We start from the raw sequence: 19301 nt of genomic DNA on the forward strand, positions 1-19301 counted from the left end.
GGATACTCTGAAATGCACCACATCGACGTCGTCAACGAAGTGACAGGAAACTCCGCAGAGTCCAATAAACCCCTTTACATGGCATTTATACACTACGAAAAAGCGTTTGATTAAGTGAGCACCCTAGCGGTACAGGAACAATCAAAAGAGCAGGTAATAAAGAGACCTACATGCGAGTCCTAGCCGACATATGTAAAGGATCTACGGTCTGGGTAATCCTTCACAAGCCAAGCGACAAATTCCGGACCCTTAAATAAAGGCGTACGACAGGGTAATACCATCTACCCAAAACTGTTGACAGCTTGTATGGAGAGGTTATTCAGTAACCTTGACGGGGGAAACAGGGCATAACAGATAAACGCCGAATGCTTGAGCCGTTTGAGGTTCGCAGAGGACATAGCCTCGCTTAGCGAGTCTGCAGAACACCTGCAAAAAACGCTTGAGAAACTGCTTTCAAAAGGTATGCCAGTGGGGGTAAGAAATATAAAGAAATTTAAACCAATGATGAATAAATATGCCGAAAGCGCCCTGTTCAGCATATGTAACGAAAGGCTAGAGCGCGTAGGAGAATGTGGTCAGCGCTGATCCCCACCACGAGAAAAAAATCTAGCGCAGAATAGGAATGGGTTGGGGCACACTCGGCAAACACTCGCAACTTATGAAATTCAAGCTACATTTATCAATGATACAGAGAATATGCAACCAATTTCTGCTTCCGGCAATGAGATTTGGAGGGTAAACTTTGCGCCTTACTAAACAATTTGACATAAAACTTAGGTCGGCTCAGCCGGCCATGGAAAGAAGAATGATAGGAGTAACTTTAAGGGAAAGGAAATGAGCTTCTTAGATCAGCGAGCAAACTACAGCAGAAGATATCACAATTCAAAAAAAGAAACAAAATGGACCTGGACTGTCCACGTAGTTAAGCGAGACGACAATCTCTGGACAACCAGCGTAACAGATTGGATTCCAAGACGTGGGTCTCGAAGAAGAGGAAGGCCAATAACTAGATAGAAGGACGAAATAAGGAAATTCGGAGGCAAAGAATGGACTCGAGCGGCGCGGGACAGGAGCTGTTGAACATCGATGAGACGCCGTCGTCCTGCAGTGGACCTAGTTGGCTGAACGGGTGGTTTCTGATTTCCAGTGGTGTTATCAATTGCGCAGTTGATGGCAGGAATGTTTGATTTATTTTAGCACCACCTCATTTTTGGCGGTACGATCATTTCGAACTCTTGGCAGTTTTTACAAATATCTAAAACCGTTTCAGGTATAATTGGGGTTTTATAGGCGGAGCGGTACGGCGAATTCTAAAAACCATCTTCTCAAATGAAATCCGATCTCTGTGGCGACCGCAACACCAACCTTGTGTTCCCAAAGGAATGAAGAAGGCACAGGCAGCATTGGTGTTCCGCATTCGGATCAACTCAGCGCGGACATCGGCGTGGCTTCATAAGCCGTCACTTATCTTCTCACCCTTGTGCCCTACGTGTGGTGTAACAGGTGACGTCGACCGCCAATTGGCTGCGACGGAGCGGTCAGCTTTGTTTAAAGAACTCCGAAGGAGAGCCCCTCCGCAGGCTTTCTTGGACGAGGTCATTTTTCCAAAGGCCATTGGGTCACAAAGACAGACATTCTGCGTCCGATCCTCCGGTTTCTGCGGGACACGAGCCTGAGTTGCTCTTGGCGATTTCCCAGGCATATCGGTAAAAAGGTTCTCTGATAGGGGGAGCAATTGCCAGCGTACCACACAAGGCTAGGTCTGCCCGTTTATAGACATCACCACAACCACCCCACTTTTCTTTTTACTCTTAAATGTTGAATTCTACTTATTGGTTTCGGAAAAGTGACAGCTGATGTATTTTTTTCTGTCTGTAAACATTGCTATTATAAATATTGTTTCCTTGTGAAAACTGAAAGCTGATTTCAGTTTATATAATCGCTTACATTCTTCTGTTATTTTGTATGGCCACACAGGACATGTCATTTCCCGCAGAGTCGTGGCAAAACGAGGGGGGGGGGGGGGCAAGACATCACCTTTTAGCGTTTTTGACCATTCCCCTCGACAACTGCACTAGTCATCCCTGCACATGCTGGCGAAACAAAGTTTCAACTTTCAACTTTAAAATTTGAAATTTTGTTTTTGGAAAACAGGTAGAAATGCTTTTATTTCTGCAAAACGCGGCGCCCGAGCGGGCCTCTCTTCTCCACCTGTTATTTATTTGTCCGTTAAAAGCCACAGGAAGAAAAGTTGGGCAAGTCGATTGTGATGCAGCATGGTGCGGCCGAAAACATCCCAGAAAAAATTCACTATTACGGTGAACAGAAACAGAGGCTAAGAATTCTCCGGAAGCAATATTTCTTTTTAAACTGAAAGAATCGGACGTGGGCAGGGTGCGAGTGCACTAATGTCGATATCCGTGTTCTCAAGCAACTGCGCTATAACGTGGGCATTTCGTGCCTCGTGTCGCTTTCTTTCACAACCGCGGCGCCATTCTCTGGCGCTGATTCAGTGTTATCAAGGAAAAGTAGAGCTTCACCACACAATGCCACTGCAATTGTTCGTATCTGTGGTCGCCACGGCCAAGATCTGCTTGGTAACGGCGCAGACGATGGACGCCGCAGCCTGTTTCTTTTTCTGCGAGATGCGCACGCCTGCGCAGATACGGTGGGCACTGTCATGGTGGTTTTTAGTGTTTCCAAGAGAAGAAATCGCCCGCGAAACTTTTATGTGAATACCATTGCTCGTGCGTCGCATTCCTACCTTGTGGTTGGGACCGCCGTTGACTACCGCTTCCCAAGGTCGTAGTATTTCTCCACTTGTTCTAGTCTTTAGTTGCCTATGCTGAAGAGGGCACATTCATCATGTTTACTTTGCCTTACTCTGTTTTTATTCATAGTTATTTTTACCCCATGGTGAAACTCTTCAATCGTATTTCTTCAATCGTTTTTTGCATTTGTTCTGCAGATTCAGTAAGCAACGTTATGTCATCTGAAAACCTTAAATGCCTCAAATATTCCCCGTTTATCCGTAAGCCTCCGTCTTGCCAGTCAAGCTTCCTGAATACCTTCTTCCGACATGCTCTAAACAATTTTGGCGAGATGCTATTTTTTTGTCGCACTCCCATTCGGATCAGCAACTTTTCGCTTTGCTTGTGAAGAATTATCCTTCCCGTGAACCTCTCATATATGTCGTCCAGGAGTCTTAAGTTGCTCTCCCCTATCCCTTGGTTCTTTAACGCTTTGATCACTGCTGCGAAGGTTATTGAATCAAACGCTTCGTCATGGCCTATACATTTTATGTAAAGGATGCTTATTATACTATGCCGATTTTTCTGTTACTTTGCTGATGACATGGATAAGATCAATAGCAGAGCATCTTTTTCTGAACCAAGCCTGTTCTCCTGGTTATTGGAAATCTAGTTTTTCGCCTCTGCAGTTAAATATTACTTTGTAAACAGCTTGTGTGAAACCTATAACAGGCTGATACGTCTAAAATGCTTAAGATTTTTGGTATATGCCTTCTTATGAATCAAAACTATGTTGGCGTTTTTCTATGCTATCGGTACCTTCAAATTCCGACAATAGTTTACAAGCCTTTCCTGCACAATACCTCCCTTTTTCTTGAATGGGACAGTAACGTTATTTGTAAATCTTGTAGAATTCCTTGAGCAAATTGCAGTCTCGAGTGTCTAGACCACGTTTCGACCACCCTCGGTGCAATTCATTTACTAGAAAAAGCAATTCAAAAATGCTGTCCTGGTCTCTGCACCCTCCTTGCTAATTTTCTATGACATTGCCTATGACGCGCACTTGAGATGGCTTGACTGGACTGTGCTACTGCGTGGCTCGCCGGCCCTCCGACAGGTTCACTCGGCCGGCCGTCGGTGGGTCATCCCAGTTCGTTCGCCGAGCTGAAACTAAGCCAGGACATGATTTATTCCTGGAATAATGCCCCCTTAGTTTCTTAGTTTGCTTACTGTACCAAGCTTAGTAAAGTCTATGAAGTCAAAGTGGCTCCACACAAGCGACCATGCGACGGTTTGCTCACTTCGCTTCGCTGGAGCTACTGTAAGCTGAATATGCCTGTGCGAATTGTGCGCTAGTAGAAAAGTTAAGGCCAATAAAGGCGCTCGAAGAGTCAATGAAACGAATCTAGCTACGAAGGAAAAAAATAAACCGAATTGTTTATTTCAAAGCGTAAAACCAACGTGCAGGAAGCACTTTTTGCGCCGAGTGAACTAACACAGAGGTAAGCAGTGCGACCACACATTTTCTATCGCTTCTACTGCCTAAGAAATGCAGTCGCTAGAGTAAAATATTCGTCGAAATTTGGGGGACGCGTACTGCACAAGCTTTATTCTAGTAATGGTCATCTAAGCTGCTGAGAATGCTGAAGCTAAAAAACAGGCTATACGATATATACTTTATATTTCCACCGCCACAGCGCTGTGGTGATAGCCGAGTGGTCTAAAGCAGTGGGTGCAGTTTCGCAATTTGTAAGTTCGAAGTCCCGGTTATGCTATCTTTTCGCACTCAAGTAATGTTTTCTATAGTGAATTCATCATGTTGTGATGCAGCCTTCATTCCTCCATGAACGAGTTGGCCGGCTGCGTGCGTACTGATACTGACGTGTTGGCGACTTCTCGGCGTGTTGTTAACATAAGCGCCGACTGCTTGCCGCGACAGTGCCTAATCAGTCACCTCTCGGCCTGGTGCGAACACGCCAATTACGACCCAGGCACGAGCCAGGCAAGCTCCAAAGGTAGCGGCAAAGAGCCTCGCATCTGGGCGTCTCCGATGGCGCATAGAGCGTTCAGCCACTGCGTACGTCTCGGCTAGTGAACGTTGCGATTCTAAGCGGTGCTGTAAGGCTTATCTGACGCTTTTTACAGCTGACAACAAGGCAGTAGCGCGGCATGCCGATTCCTGAGATATCCAACATGCCCAACCATTGATAAAGTCGGATGCTAAGCATTTTGTTGCAAAGAACCAAAACCGAAATTAATTTGAATTTCAGTCTTGTACATCATCCAATCATATCGCATCTCGAATTCTAGCCACTTGTATTAGTTCTTGCCGCCACCGCAAATTTGGCATGGTATTTTTCATACTTGATGTGCTACAAATTAAGTACGGCTTTATCGACCGGATAAACAATAAAAAGTGTGTTTACTTGAGTTAGTATATTCACTGCAAACAAACACGGTAATTTGACAAATTCACTTCATTGTCCCCTTAAAAGGTCCATGGTTAGGCCGTCGTCGCCGTCAGCTTTTCTTCTTTTCGTGCCCTTTAGTGCGTTGTCTACTTCATCTTAGGTTATTCGCGGGACATCGTAAGATAAGCCTGTACGTTCAGTAGTTTCTCCTGGTCCAACTCACCTGGTGTATAGCCTGGTGTAGAACCGTTCGGCTGTTTTCATTTTCTCTGCCATATTGTGTGTAATGTTCTCCTGTTCGTCTCCGAGTGCGTAAATTTTGTCTGCCAATAGCCAGCTTCCTCTTTGATGCTTTCGCGCTTGCTCTAGTTCAACTTTTCCTTAATGACTCTCACGTTATACGCAACAATGTCGTTCACGTTACTTCTGTCAATCAATTTTGACATTGTGTTCATTCACTTTGACCGTCCGAACGCGGCAATTCTATGTTCTTGCGTTTCGCAATAACTTCCTTCTTTTTCTGGGATGCTTTGTAAGGTTATTTTCTACATGGTGCTTCTCCAACAGCTCCTCATGACTCCGCAATAGCCATTGCTAGGTTGGCATATAGGGTTTAAACACTGCCCTCGTTCTCATTGGTTAAATAGCTAATTTGTTCTGAACGGTTACTTTAAACTCTTGTATCCCGGTTCTAACTGACTCAATGATGGGTTTCTTGCGCATCGTTAGTTTTCGTCTTCCTGTTTTGAGATTCGGCCTTATTTTGCACGCAACAATCCCATGATCGTTGCACCGAGCCTTCCCTAGAACCGCCACGTCCTGCACAATTCCTGGGTTTTTTTTTAAATGAAGTCAATTTCGTTTTTTGCCATTCCTTCTCCAGGTCAATTCCTTATTCTTTTGTTCGACGGAAGAGTGTGTTAATTAGTTGAAGGTTTTCTCTCCGCAAATACAACCAGTGTATCTTCTCGACGGTTGCGAGTGCCTATTCCAAAGTTTACCACTTACTTTCAGTATGGTCTCTTTGCACCTACTTTCGAGTTAAAGTTTTCCATTACAATCGTGAATTTTGCTGTGCCCTTATTTATTGATGGCTCAAGATTTTGCAGCAACTATAGGCATCATCATCATGGTTGCTGGTTGTTGGTGCATAGGCATCTACTATATTTTAAGCTGTATTGTTTGTTTAGCTCGCTCACGACGACTCCGACCGTTCTGTTAATGCTGAAAAATTTCTCCATGTGCCCTGGTATTTCGCTGGGGATCGAAAATCACACCCCGTGCTCTTTTTTTCGTGAGGCCCCGAATATGCCCGCTAGTGAGCTTCATGCAGCCTACTCCTGTCCTTGTAACTTCGCTTAGCCCTGTGATATCCCACTTAATGTCCTAGAGCTCCTCTAGAAGTATAAGCTTCCCTTACTGGACAGAGGGCGTGTGTTGATCTTTGCCAGGGTCGAACTCCAAAGGCGGCCTCTCGGACCCAGGAGTTTTTTGGCACCCTCTGATGCATCGCTAGCCTGACCGCCGCCTTGGTCAGATGCTCTACAGCTACTGGGTGCTGAGGGCTTAGAGTTTAGTTGGTCAGTCATGGGACGTGAGCAGCCATCTACTGCATCAGGGTGGCCAGATCCTTTTCTGGTTAGGGAATGCTGTTTATATCCTTAAAAGCCTTCCTAGCATGGTTCAACGTTTATAGTTTTGCTTCTCCTGTAGGCAGGATGATGTTTACTTCCGGACCAGGCAGCACTCGATACCTGGGATATTTTGACAGCCGAAAAGTTTTCAGGGGAGCTTGCACTCGCGCACAAGTCTTGAATGGCGAAGCTGCTGTAGATAAGCATTTCTGGACATACAGTTAGGTTTCAGTATCATTGTGTATTTGCATAGTTGCGGTGCGAGTAATCGGCGTCAAATTCATCGAAGAGATCGTCGTCTTCACGGCGAGGGTTGGATGCGCCATGCGAACCCTGCGCGGACAGCGCATATCGAGAAGTGCGCAGATGCTGCAGCGCGAAAATGCTCTTTCAAGGTACCGATCTCATGCGCAGAACGACATGAGGACGAATGAACGAGGGGCGAACGCTATGCCCTGTCTTTTTTGTTCCCAGCATTCGAGTTTGCGGCTTCAACAACAGGCGTACCCTCCCCCAAGGTATTTCATACTGCCTCAGTTGGAGTACCTCAAGGAGCCATCATATTGCCTACCCTCTTCAACATTGCGATGGCTAAGACCACCCGGGCACTCAGAAAAATACCCGGTCTCGGCTCGACTGCCTACGCGAATGATGTCGCCATCTGGGCCATTCCACAGTAGTGTACCACCACCGAATCCACCGTGACTGCTGTTCAAACAGGCCTCGACACGCTCTCAGAATACATAAAATCAACGGGCATGCAAGGGTCTCCAACCAAGACGCAGCGTCTGATCATTCGGGGCTCTAAAGCTGAGCGTGCTCAGGTCCACCTTACCCTGAATGGAAACGCCATATCGCGACCGACAGATGGCTGTACTTATATACTGGGCATTCCCTTCCACGAAAATGGCACTCCAAATGAATGGCTTTTGCAGCTCCGAAAGTCATGGCAGTCGATACTGCATGTAGTACAGAGGATCGGTAGCTGCTTCGGCAGTGCTTGCACCGAAGTATTGCGAACGCTCGTTACCACAGTCCTCGCAGCTAAGGCGTGCTACGGAGCCATGGCCATTGACTTAAGGCACAAATGTTCAAGCTAGAAGTCTAGCACCGAGATTCCCTTCGGGTGGTCATTGGTCTCCCACGCCACGCAAAAGCTGAGGACCTACATAGGTACGTCAGACTGCGCTCTTTGGCGGCCACGCTCGCTGCCAGAAGAGACAGCAATCCCTCAAGGCGAACCTTAACGAATGCTGGCAGGCGTATTTTACGCCATGCTGATGAATGGGTCAGTCCCAAGCTACCGCAACTACCACTAATGAAACCACCGTGGGAAGACACGCTCGTTACTCGGCCAAAACCACTGCCACAGAGACTCAACAAGAAGACCCACACGAAGGAACGAGAGTCTCGTACGCGCAGCACCAATGACCCTGAGCTTCAGGCAACTAGCGCTTGCACAGATACCGCTTGTAATGAGGAGGCACATGAAGCCACCCTTGTAGTGGTCACACACTTTTGGTCATACAGAGAGTAACAGGCCTACAAATACCACGAGCCTACGAGCACACAACTAGAGCTCCATGCCTTGTGTATGACTACATTCGTGGTACGCTCCGAAGCGGCGCGCTCACCGTGGACGGCACGACAAAAAATCACCAATATGTGCGGCAACAAAGAAGCCATCAAACGGCTCCAAGGACCAATTGTCGATGGTTCAGTTTGCCACCTCATTAAGAAGGAGTGCGGAGCCCTAAGAAGCGACAACAACGTCCAGGTATGCATCGACTGTGTGCCGGAACAAGCGGGTAGTCTCGGAAACGAGGTTGCTTACGCGATGGTCAGCGCACAAAATTCAACTTTCCACTCGCTTACCGAACTCGGGTTCTACCAATGATTGAGGTCCACTCGGCCAGCCTCGTCGAAAAAGAGCAAAAACAAGGAAGACAAACCTGAAATACATGACTTCCCAAAATGAGCACCCTGTTCCAATGGGCTTACCCAGACAGGCTCATGTTGTGACCTACAAGGCCCGATCAGGTGCCGCCCTTACCGAGGATGTGCTGCACAAGTGGCGCTCCTACTTAAAGTGGTGGAACGTAGTAATCTAGAAACACGCGACGGCTTCCCCGCTCTCATCGAACCACCGTACCTTTGCATGTACTGCAAGGACTCCACAGTCAAGCAGGACATTTGACACCTCCTGTGGGACTGTGGGGGCTTCCGTGAACTACAAGCACGACACGCCCAACAGGTTTCATCATACGAAGAGTGGACGATGCCCACGAATCCTAGTCATGCCAAGGAGAGATTGCTGTCTCTGTGGTGTTGGCCAAAAAAGTCAGGCGTAGCCCGAAGAATTTAAGGGCTAGATGAGCCCTGCACCCCCTTCGAAATACCTCCCCCCTTTGTTTGAGCCACTGCCCACCCCTTCTCCTAATAAACTTTATACATACGCTGAGAGCGAATGTTACCACTTTTGCGATGAATGCTGGAGTTTTTTTGCCAAAACAGGACCATATTCGTGAAATGCGCGCTGGTCCTTCTATATTAGAGGCAATTATAAAATTCCCTCTCCAGAATGGTTTCATAAAGCCGTTTGATTCGTGATTGACTCAGCCCTGTATGGGTCAGTGATTCTGTGACAAGTGCGAACTGACCCTAGAATGTGCCAAGAAGTGCAAATGACTTTTTGATAACTTTTCTTTGCATACCTCTTCCCTTTTCCCACTATCCCCCATCCCCTTCAGGGTCTTAAGACCTCCTTCTGTAGACAACCATTCAGTCAATGAATCAGTATCAATCAATCAAAACTACTACGTGAGCCCGTGAGTCAGCGTATTCGCGGGGCACGTGTTAAGGAGCGCTCGACATTTTAAGGCTCCTGAAGGTTTTTGGCAGCTTTTTTTTCTAAAGCCACTGCGCGGGCCTTGGGTGCTCGGTGGTCGTCACGTGGCATGCGCTCATGAGCGCTGGACATTTTTTTGTATTTTTCCCTGCAGCGGCAAAGTTACGGCCAGTAAAAACAGCTCAGCTGTTAAAAAAATATCGCGTGTGTTTCTTTATACTGCCTCTTTTCCTATTTGGCCCGTTATAATCTCATACGATGCTTGTCGTTTCTTATACATGGGGGTTTGTGTTCTCCTTTCGTTCTACTCCCAAAGTTTTTAAGGTTCATAATCTCACAGCGAGAACAAGATCAGTGAATGAGCAAACAATGAGTGGCCGGAACTGTTTTCCGTGAACGAAACAGGCACTCGTGTATCACTTCGATCGTTTTACACACCGGCGGCGTCGACGTCTAAAAAAACGGATGAATTGGCGGTAAAGTTTTATCCTTCGATGCAGTGTTGGAGCGCGAATAACCTTCGCGAGAGGTCTATAAACTCGCAGTCGTAGGTGTAGCTGAATAAGCTGTTAATAAATAAAGAAAAACACAGTGTGAATAGGAAGCCGCGCGTTGAGAGACAGGAGCGGTCTATCAATTTTTCAAAATGGGACATCAGTTCTATAAACTTAGGTGCTTTACCTCCCATCCTGAGAGACAGGCGACTACAACAATCGACAATATTCTTACCCTGCGGTTACCCAGGGGAAAAAGATTGGTAAGTGGGACATACAGTGGCATTTTACAGAAAATGTATATATTTCATACAGTACAAACGGCGGTCTGGTGGCGGATGTATCGCGCTCAAACACAGCCGCCTTTCTGTCTTTGAAGCGGACACCCGAGTTCTTCAACGTTCGGTAATTTAAATCAGAAAAATATGCTGAATCATTTGATTACGGAGGTAACCGATTGGAATATGTGTTACTTTGAACGTTTCGGTAAGCAAATGACGTTAGCACCATTATGACCATGCATCCATATTCAGCTGCTCAAACGCTGATACCATATATGTCAGTTGAGCTAGAGTAATCCGTCATGACAAGATTTCTGCGCTTGTGCCTCTTGAACTGCACCCTGGGTGTAGCCAATTGCACGCTTACTCTAGCTTACAACAAATTCCACGTTGATTTCGTGGCTGACTTACCCCTTGCGGGTCGCACAGATTCCAAACTTCCGTTAGACACTGAAATTAAAACAAATATAATACCATCTGTAAATGATGTTCAGTAAAATATCGTGTCTATGGAGGACATACTAAAAGGAATAATTACAGTGGAACCCCGATAATACGACTTTCATGGAACCGCGAGAAAGCGTCGTATAACCGGGGTGTCGTACGACTGGGTGCGTGTAAATGCCGGCCAAGTAGACGGTCTCACGGGGCAGTTGGGCTAACAACTTATTTAAAGTACTATATTTAGCGCGTTCTAGCGTGACTTGAGGACGTTTAGCTGAAATCCCAAGTTTTAAATTAAAGCAATGCCTACGTTGCGTCCCCCTTCTCCTAAATGGCATACGAGCTAGCCAGCCAGCCAAGCGCCGTGCGCGTGAGTCGAGGTACTCTAGCAAAGAAAGGAGTGGAGTGACAGCGCGGCTGTAAAAGACACTGATGAGCAGACAGCGGAGATATCGGGAGAGATGAAGAAACTTGCATCGACCTGTGGGAAGCGACTGTTCGGTCATCGCCTTGGTGGTGCGTCGTATGTTTTCGCGTTCGTCGGCGGCTAGACGGGAGCGTCAAATTCACGGTCCGCCTACCCCCTCAACTTTGACTTCTCGCGGTTGGCATGTTGGTGTACGGCTGCCCCATGGAGAAGTCGAATGTTAACTCCCGCGCGCGCGTACCCGCCTGCTTGCTTGCGTCCGTTCAGCAAGTGGTCCGGCCCGCCAGCGGATCTTTGCACATCAAGCAGCGTCAAAGGGGGGTTAAGAATAAGGAAGGGCGGGACGCGGCGGCGAAGCGGTGTAAATATTGGAGCAACTACTGTTTATCCGCGCAAGGTCCCATCGTATAAAGCGGACCGCGTGCACCCGAGCGTCAGATCATCACAGTTTTTAATGCATTGTTTCTAAGGGGCGTTTGCCGGGACCGCGGTGATGCGTCGTAAGAAGCGGGTTGTCGTAAGTACGGGGACGTGTCAGCGGGGTTTCGCTGTAGTGGGCTAAAATGAACAAAGATATGTTTGCAGAAAAGACTCGCTGTCGGCCTTAAAATCAAAATGTTGCTTCGTTGCAGGTCATCACTACCCGAAAGGCTTCGCGAATGAGTGTTGTCGCGACTTTTCTTCATGCTTCCGTGGTAATTTTATACAACCTTCATACAATGGTCTTAAGTGTAGTAAAGGAATCCCGTCGCTGAGCAATTTGCCTCCTGCGAGCGGGTATTTAGTACGTATTTGCCAATCTATGTAACGGTTACCTTCATCCCTTCGTCTCGCCGTTGGCGGAAACTTGTGTTGCTTTTACTAGGCAGGAATGATGCCAGATCATCACGCCTTGGCGAATACATGAGATTATGCAGGCCGAGGTCTCCTGCAAAGTGGGTATGCGCTCGAATAGGTATTTTAAGGCGAAGCATTCCATGGTCTCACTTGTAGCAGTGTCGGAAAAACGCACTTCAGAAAAGCCAACATTACACAATCCGTTTCTATAAAAAACCATTTGAAGAACATTCTCCAAGAGAACGAAGAGAAGTTGTTGTTCCTGATGCTGATGCTGCTGGTGATGATGATGATTAAATGCGAAGCTGGCCTCGATCGCAGTGTCTAGAGTGCCGTCCGACGGCGCTCTAGCTGATCCCTGCCGGCATTGCTAGAGCACCGTCCGACGCCACTCGAATATTAAAGACTAAGATAGCGCCAGTTAAAGCACCTGTCGTTGTAGTGTAGAGGGTTCGTCTTAGCTTCTTGATCTCAAAGACAGTGGTTCGAGACCGGTTTGTGCCAGTTTTGTTTTTGTTTCATATCTAAATTGAACTGTATTTTTTATGCCTTAGGTTAGTTTTGGTCTTTTAAACGATTTCTTTGCGTGCGTTAGGTCATGTTATGTTATGTTTAGGTTAGATTGCTATTCTTTACGTTATCTAGAGCGATATAGTGCCAGACGCGGCAATTTTGTTGCAAAACGCCGGTGGACTTCGACATAGTGGAGTGCATATATTACCGTCGGACGGCACTCTAGTCACCGCCTTCCTCGATACAAATGCAAAGTTAGAACGCACTTCAGGAAAATCAACTTTACACAACGGAAGGGCACATGATGATGATAAAAAAAGGGGAGCTTTTTCCAATAGGAATGCAAAGCCCACAATTCAACCAGACAAAATCCAAATCAACATCAGTGTGCTGAGATAACCGAATAAGCACATTTTAGCTCAATGTTGTTATAGATTTTGACTGGCTTGTTGGATTCCCGACTTTCCATTTGCATCGAAGAAAGCTTCGCGTTTCCGCCATCATTCTTTCAGAAGGGCGTGTGACGTTTTTTGATGTTTTTTTTATTATACAAACACCACAAAAACTGTCCGTCGCAAGAAACTTGCAGAAAAGTTTAACTTAGCCGTAAGAAACCTTGTCGACTTTGTAGCAACATAAACCTGGGAAAAAAATTACAAAAACATTTGTGGGTCCCACGCAGAGGTGGGATTACACGCAACGAGAAGCTTTCATCGGGGCATACCTCGGTTGACATGAATTGGTGTGTGGAATTATTATGAGAGTGTTATTATGCTTGGCGTAGTTGCTAATTTCTCAGAACCGCAAAACATGTCTATCGTATTTAGAAACACCAGAACTGAGGCGAAACGTCAAAAGCTTCAATACCCCGACCTCTGCGGTAGAACTCATTAGGACGCCGGCGCACACTGGTCTAGGAGGGAACGAGACGACCCATAATGGGGAAAGATGACTTCCTATCCACGCGGGCAAAGCTCACATTCTACCATGGTTCTCGATCGACTAGGGACCGACTAGTAAACTATCACGACGTTGTCATGAATTACCGCCTCACCCGCCACAATTATCCTCCTGCTCATTCAGGACTCACCAACTATCAGGAACGCCTCCGTCGTCTCCTGAAAATAATACCCCAGTTTGCAGGGCAGTACTTCACCGCATCTACCCCGCTCAGTTTCCCTCACCTAACTGTCTGTTTTGTGGCGACCCGGTCGCACTGGTCCATTGTATTTGCGCATGCCCCAAGGTTCCTTCCCTCATGTAAATAGGGATGAGCAGGGGAAAGGTGCGCTGGGCAGCTCGGACCTGGAATTTCAAACGCTCGTGGTCACTGGGGGTGCCGCAGTCGTCGCTAGACGTAAACTGGCGGTGACTACGCCACCGGTTTAAATCTGCACCGGATAAGACACCACGCCGCCGGTATCTCTCAATCTCCCCAGGTGCCCCGACCCCTTGAGCCGCTGCCTCAACCGACCCTTCGGGCACGGTGCAAGAAGAGAGAGACAAAGTATTTGTTGAATTGGTAACATTCACATGAGCAAGTTTTGCCTCTCAACAAGGGGAACAGGTCTCGCCGGAGGAAGGAATAGCAATGAAGCGAAGGGCAGTGAAAAGGCAATGAAATAATAGCAAGGATAATGAAATAGCAGGGGATGAACAGGCCATGTATAGACTACATACATACACACGCAGACAATATAGAGCCTACAATACACACACGTACACACACACACACATACACAAAAGAAAAAAGGGAATAGGTGGGTGGGTGGTGTGCGGCTCTCGGCTTTGACAGTTCAAGGGCGGATGTTGAGGCCCTACTCCTCCAGATGCAACATGAGAAGCCTGAAGGCCTCTCGGTGCAGCTTGAGGGGCTCCCGGTGATACAGGATGTACTCTGTGGGGATCTGTGGTAGCCCTGGCCGCCGGTACCCAGGCACAAGTTGGTGTCGGGCTCCGGCATACGTAGGGCAGGTGCAGAGGATGGTCTCCAAGGTCTCAGGGTCCTGGCATTATGCACAGGTAGATGAGACCTTGTGAGCCTGCCGGTAAAGGCGGGCTTCCGTGTGAAAGCAGCCGGTGAGAAGTCTAAGGAGAAGGCACCGCTCTCTTTCTGCTACTGCAAGAGTAAGAAGGAGCCGCGGGAACGCAGAGGAGGCCCCTCATCTGCAGGAGTGGCCTGTGGCCCGCTCTCGCCTGATGGCACCCCATCCCACACCAAAGCGCACCAGCGATGTGCAAACTTGGACCATGGGCTAGTCGTGGACTGGTGTGGCCAATTCATCTGCAGCCTCGTACCCTGGTATGCAAACGTGGGAAGGAAGCCACTGCCGTCGGAGGTTGCAGCCTTTTTCCAGCAGGTGGCGCACCTTGGCAACGAGGGACAGCTCGAGGTGGCTGCCTCGCTTCCGTGGCACATATGCCTCCCTTAGGCGGAGGAGTGCCGGCCCGGAGTCACAAAAGATGGTGACGCTCGTGGGGATTCTCCAGCAGCATGTCTGCTGCCACGTGTAGGTCTGCCAGCTCGGTCACTGTAAACCTGGTGGGAAACGGCCATCGGCCTCGTCGGTAGGCTCCTCTGGCTGGCACATTGCATGCAGCAGAACCTCGGCCCTCTGTTGGAAGGAGCGAAGCATCTGTGTAGACCACGAGTTGCCCCCCCCCCCGGTTCCAGGTCTATAAGGGGAGCAGCTCCCTTGTGAATCCCGACCTCTGGCAGTGTCACCCGTAGCTTAACTCTTGGCAGCTTGGTTGTGCGTTAAGGAGTACGGCTGCAGGTAGCGGCGGGGGTACAAAACACGCCCTATGAGGGGCTTCAACGTAGTCCTCAAACGGAGCACCCATGCTGCCCATGCGGGATTGTCCTCTCGAGCGTAGCCTGGCCGTAGCCGTAAGTAAGCACACCAAATTCTCGGTGGAGGCGCTCCACGTACTGAAGCGTTGTCTGCGTGGATGGATGGGTCAGCTTCCTGTTTCATCCAAGCTGCTGGCCACTGCGGAGTCTCTTGCGAGGCAGACGCAGTGCCGAAGGGCCTTTCGATTAGACAGCTTCCGGGTCTTCCACTGAGCGTCGCTGAGGTGCACCAGGGGGAGTGCGTAAGGGACCCGAGAAACAGCGAAGGTGCTGTAGATCTGGAGCGCCCACTGGTATTAGCACCCTCTACCCTCCGCCAGGAGTTGGTTGATTCCCCTTACAGTGCAAGTCATATGGTCTAATTGTGGCTTGACTGCAGTTCACCATAAGAGGGTTTCGTCGATGCTCAGGGTGATGTAGACAACTTCGCGTCGTCACGGGAGGGGTCTACAATTGAGATGCATTGAAGTTGTGCGTCGGGCTTGGATTCAACGCCGATGGGCCGCAATGGGCTCCGTTCTGGCCTCAGAGACGCGATGTCCCTCACTCGTCAGGTGGTTCGCCACTGCATCAAGGGTAACCAGTAGGGACGCGTGTACCCGCCTGCCGACTTTGGTGGGGGCCTGGGTCCAGACACGTCCTCGTCATAGATGCCCACCTCTACCGGATACCCCCCCCCCCCCCGAGTCTCTTATCGAATGTCGCGGGTACGAAAGAGTGGCACTAGCAGGTACAATAAGCCAAAGCGCGCTAGCATAATCGAGTGCAAGGTAAAACACAGCGGCGCACAATGTCATAAAGCAGCAGCAGCCCTTCTGAACTTATGCACCTACCTGGAAAGGTAAAGGCAGCTCCGCTCTAAGAATCAATGCTCGCCCATACACCAAAGTATACGAAATATTTTATGCGGCAAAAAAATAAATTTACAATCAACATCATGAAATACATGCTGAGGGCCTGATTCAAAGCATTTGTGAGAGGAAGATTTAAATGACCTGTGTCGACAAATGTTCCCCACAGTTGTAAGCGGCCTAAATTAGTGACCATACGATTACTAATAATATGTAATTACTTAGAGAACATGCTCTCATTCGTTTTAGATATGATATGTCTTCCAGGGGCTTCGGTCCTCCAGACCAACCTTAAAGTCTGTATAATTGGTATGGTCTGATTGCCGGAATCATAATCGAACATTGCATAATAAGTAAGCTGTACACCTCCAGAATTTTGCTATTTATTTTGAACAAGAATCTTCTAAACTTTTGTAACTTTTCTTGCTTAACGTTAATATGGATCTCCAAATTTATTCCCATACTCTACAGTAACAGTATGTACCAGTAAATGGTGATCAAAGCTGTTCACTTGAATTTAACGTCTGCACCTATTGTACTCAATTAAATTCAAAACTTCGAAAATGGAATAAAACGCGGCCATGTCCCGATACTCCCTTGGATGTAAAATGTTTTGTTCAGAAATTTTGATGTCTGATTTGTACTCCTAAAAAATCAACTGATGCATAACTTTTCACGCGGAACCCCATTTTCTGCGTAGACACATCGAAGTTTATTTCACTGGCTAACAAAACCAGAAGGCCTTCCCCTGCCACCAAGCTATGATGGAATAAAAACACACAGTAAATCTGAAGATTTACATTTCAAAATCAGAGAACAGTATAAAACACACAAGGGGAACATAAAAGATACATGAACACTGTGTATCATTGCATGTAGCATTTGATTCAGCGACATCCTGTACCCCAAAGGGCGACGAACTGCAGCCCTTTCCGTATACACTTAGCGCCACGTACTGGCTCTATTTCAATGTGCCTGATATTCTTCGGGCCAATCACTTGGAGCTACTGTTTGGGGTACCAATAGCAATACCTTGGTTCGGACTCCACCGCTTAAATTTTTTTGTTTTATGAAGTCAGTTTTTTACGTAAAGAATTTGTTTGCGTCTCCAACGCCTTTATTTATGAAATAATACGTTTTGAGGTCTTTTAGATCGGTTTAGGTGCATGGCGCAACACATTATAATGTTCTTAATCGTGCAGAAAGTGCCGATTATGTAGTCTTAGGGAAGGAGCTGTCGCCTTGGCAAGACTCAGGTAGTCATAACGGGAGGGAGAAGACTGCGATTCGAGGGGGATCATTTCAGGGGAGGGGAAATAAAATTATGAACGTCACGTCGTCCTAATTGTTATTAGTCTGTGTTTGTCAAATTTTCTCGCTTTTTTCTCTCTGTAACAGCACAAACTCAGCCGAATTTTCATTGTGCTGTTCCTTGAACTGCCGAGTCCAACGGAGCTAAGTATACTAATTGAGAACGTACCGCTGGATGCAAACCTTTAGCTCACCGCTTTCAGCTACTGCACCATAACACTACTGGCTCTTGGTAGTGGTCCAGGGTCCTTTCTCGTGTCCAGTAAAGCTTTGTATTCGTTTGTCAAGACGCACCTCCAGGATAACGATATACTTGTTAATTTATTTGTTTTGTTTTTATGAGGTTTCAAAATGCCCTTTTGCAATAACTGAGACGAAGCTTGCGAGCGCACTGATTGACACTGGGGGGCATGAAGGACAACGGTAATTCTAAAAACGGGGTGAGGAAGGAGCATTTTAGAGAACGCTTTCAATTCCTCAATTTCCATCGGCCAACTTCTTGCCTCAGGGGTCCCATCGATATATTACATAAAAACGCTGGGCCTTTTGTTTTCATTTCTAAAAACCACATCAGATATTTATACCGTGTTCTGGGGCATTTTTAGTATAGGGCATTTTTAAAGCTGTCATGCATACCTGAAGTAATATTTGGCGTCGTGTAAAATCGGCGGTTTCTTTGCGTCTGTTAACTTGATTAGACGAAAGATCAATTTTTCGGGCTGTGGCATTTTAGCGTCTCGTAGAAAAATGTACGTTCTCGAAGTGACCAATCATTGGCCAAACTCTGCCAGGATTAGCTAAAATGCGTTGTTGTTTTCGTTGTTGGTTTGTTGTTGTTGTTGGTGTCGTCGTCGTCATTGAAAATTTTTATTTTGAGCCTGGTGATGTGGCAGTGGCCCTTCATTCCAGTCGTCGCAAGTAGGTAAAAGCTTGGAAGGGAGTAAAATCGTGCAACGCGACACACAAAATGTAAAACATTGAAACTGTCACTTAAACGAATCCTTTAGCTCGAAAACGGGTGTCTAGAACCCTGTTCTGCCCAAGCACAATAATAGGCCATATGGACATTACCGTGTGGAGACCAAGCGGATCGGGAAAGGTGTAGTTAACGCAGTTCCCTTGGTCGCCGGAGGCACCTGTAAATAAAAGAGCGAATAATCAGATTTTTTTTTTGCTGTTTTTTGTTTTTTAGTTTTAACAAAAACTTGAAGAATTGACTTACATTGGGCTGTGCTTGACTCCAGTGCAATAAAAGCAATGATCACCGCACAAATTCCCTTGCTTGTAAATGCCAGCATCGCGTGTCCTACTGCAAGAAAGTTCAATAACAGAGATTCAAATATCGGTATGTTTTGGCGATTTGAGACTTGGGGAAATATCTCTGGAAAAAATCAGGGAAGCTCACACTAACGGGTAAGACTTGAAGATAGCGAAGCTGTACGCAACTTTCACGACCAGCGCGGTGGTTTAAGTCCACGATTGCAGCCAATACGCTTTTTCTTCGCTTCTGCCACGACCTCAACCCAATCATTGTTCTATAAGTGTGAGCTTCCCTAATTTTTTTGGAAGCGATAAGCATTGGACATGAGTTAGCGGGGTGCACGCTATGTCGTGTCTTTCTCGTTCCGACCAACTGTTGCCACGAT

General features: G+C 47.2%; 1 protein-coding gene across 1 annotated transcript in view; it reads right to left on the minus strand.

Moving 5' to 3' along the window:
* The window catches only part of LOC144138992 (uncharacterized), a 44886-nt gene extending 25929 nt beyond the window's left edge, over positions 1 to 18957 (minus strand). Inside the window, exons 1-3 of the mRNA XM_077671493.1 lie at positions 18878 to 18957; positions 18727 to 18791; positions 10830 to 10868 (exon numbers count right to left, since the gene is read on the minus strand). Of these exons, the coding sequence (XP_077527619.1) occupies positions 10830 to 10868; positions 18727 to 18791; positions 18878 to 18953 (180 nt within the window). The 5' untranslated portion in view covers positions 18954 to 18957. The remainder of the gene's footprint in view (positions 1 to 10829; positions 10869 to 18726; positions 18792 to 18877) is intronic.
* Between the last annotated feature and the right edge of the window lie 344 nt (positions 18958 to 19301).

Source organism: Haemaphysalis longicornis, unplaced genomic scaffold (genome assembly GCF_048455015.1).
Source record: "Haemaphysalis longicornis isolate Haplotype H1 unplaced genomic scaffold, Haemaphysalis longicornis Haplotype H1 scaffold_5, whole genome shotgun sequence".
In the NCBI taxonomy this organism is placed as follows: Eukaryota; Metazoa; Arthropoda; class Arachnida; order Ixodida; family Ixodidae; genus Haemaphysalis; species Haemaphysalis longicornis.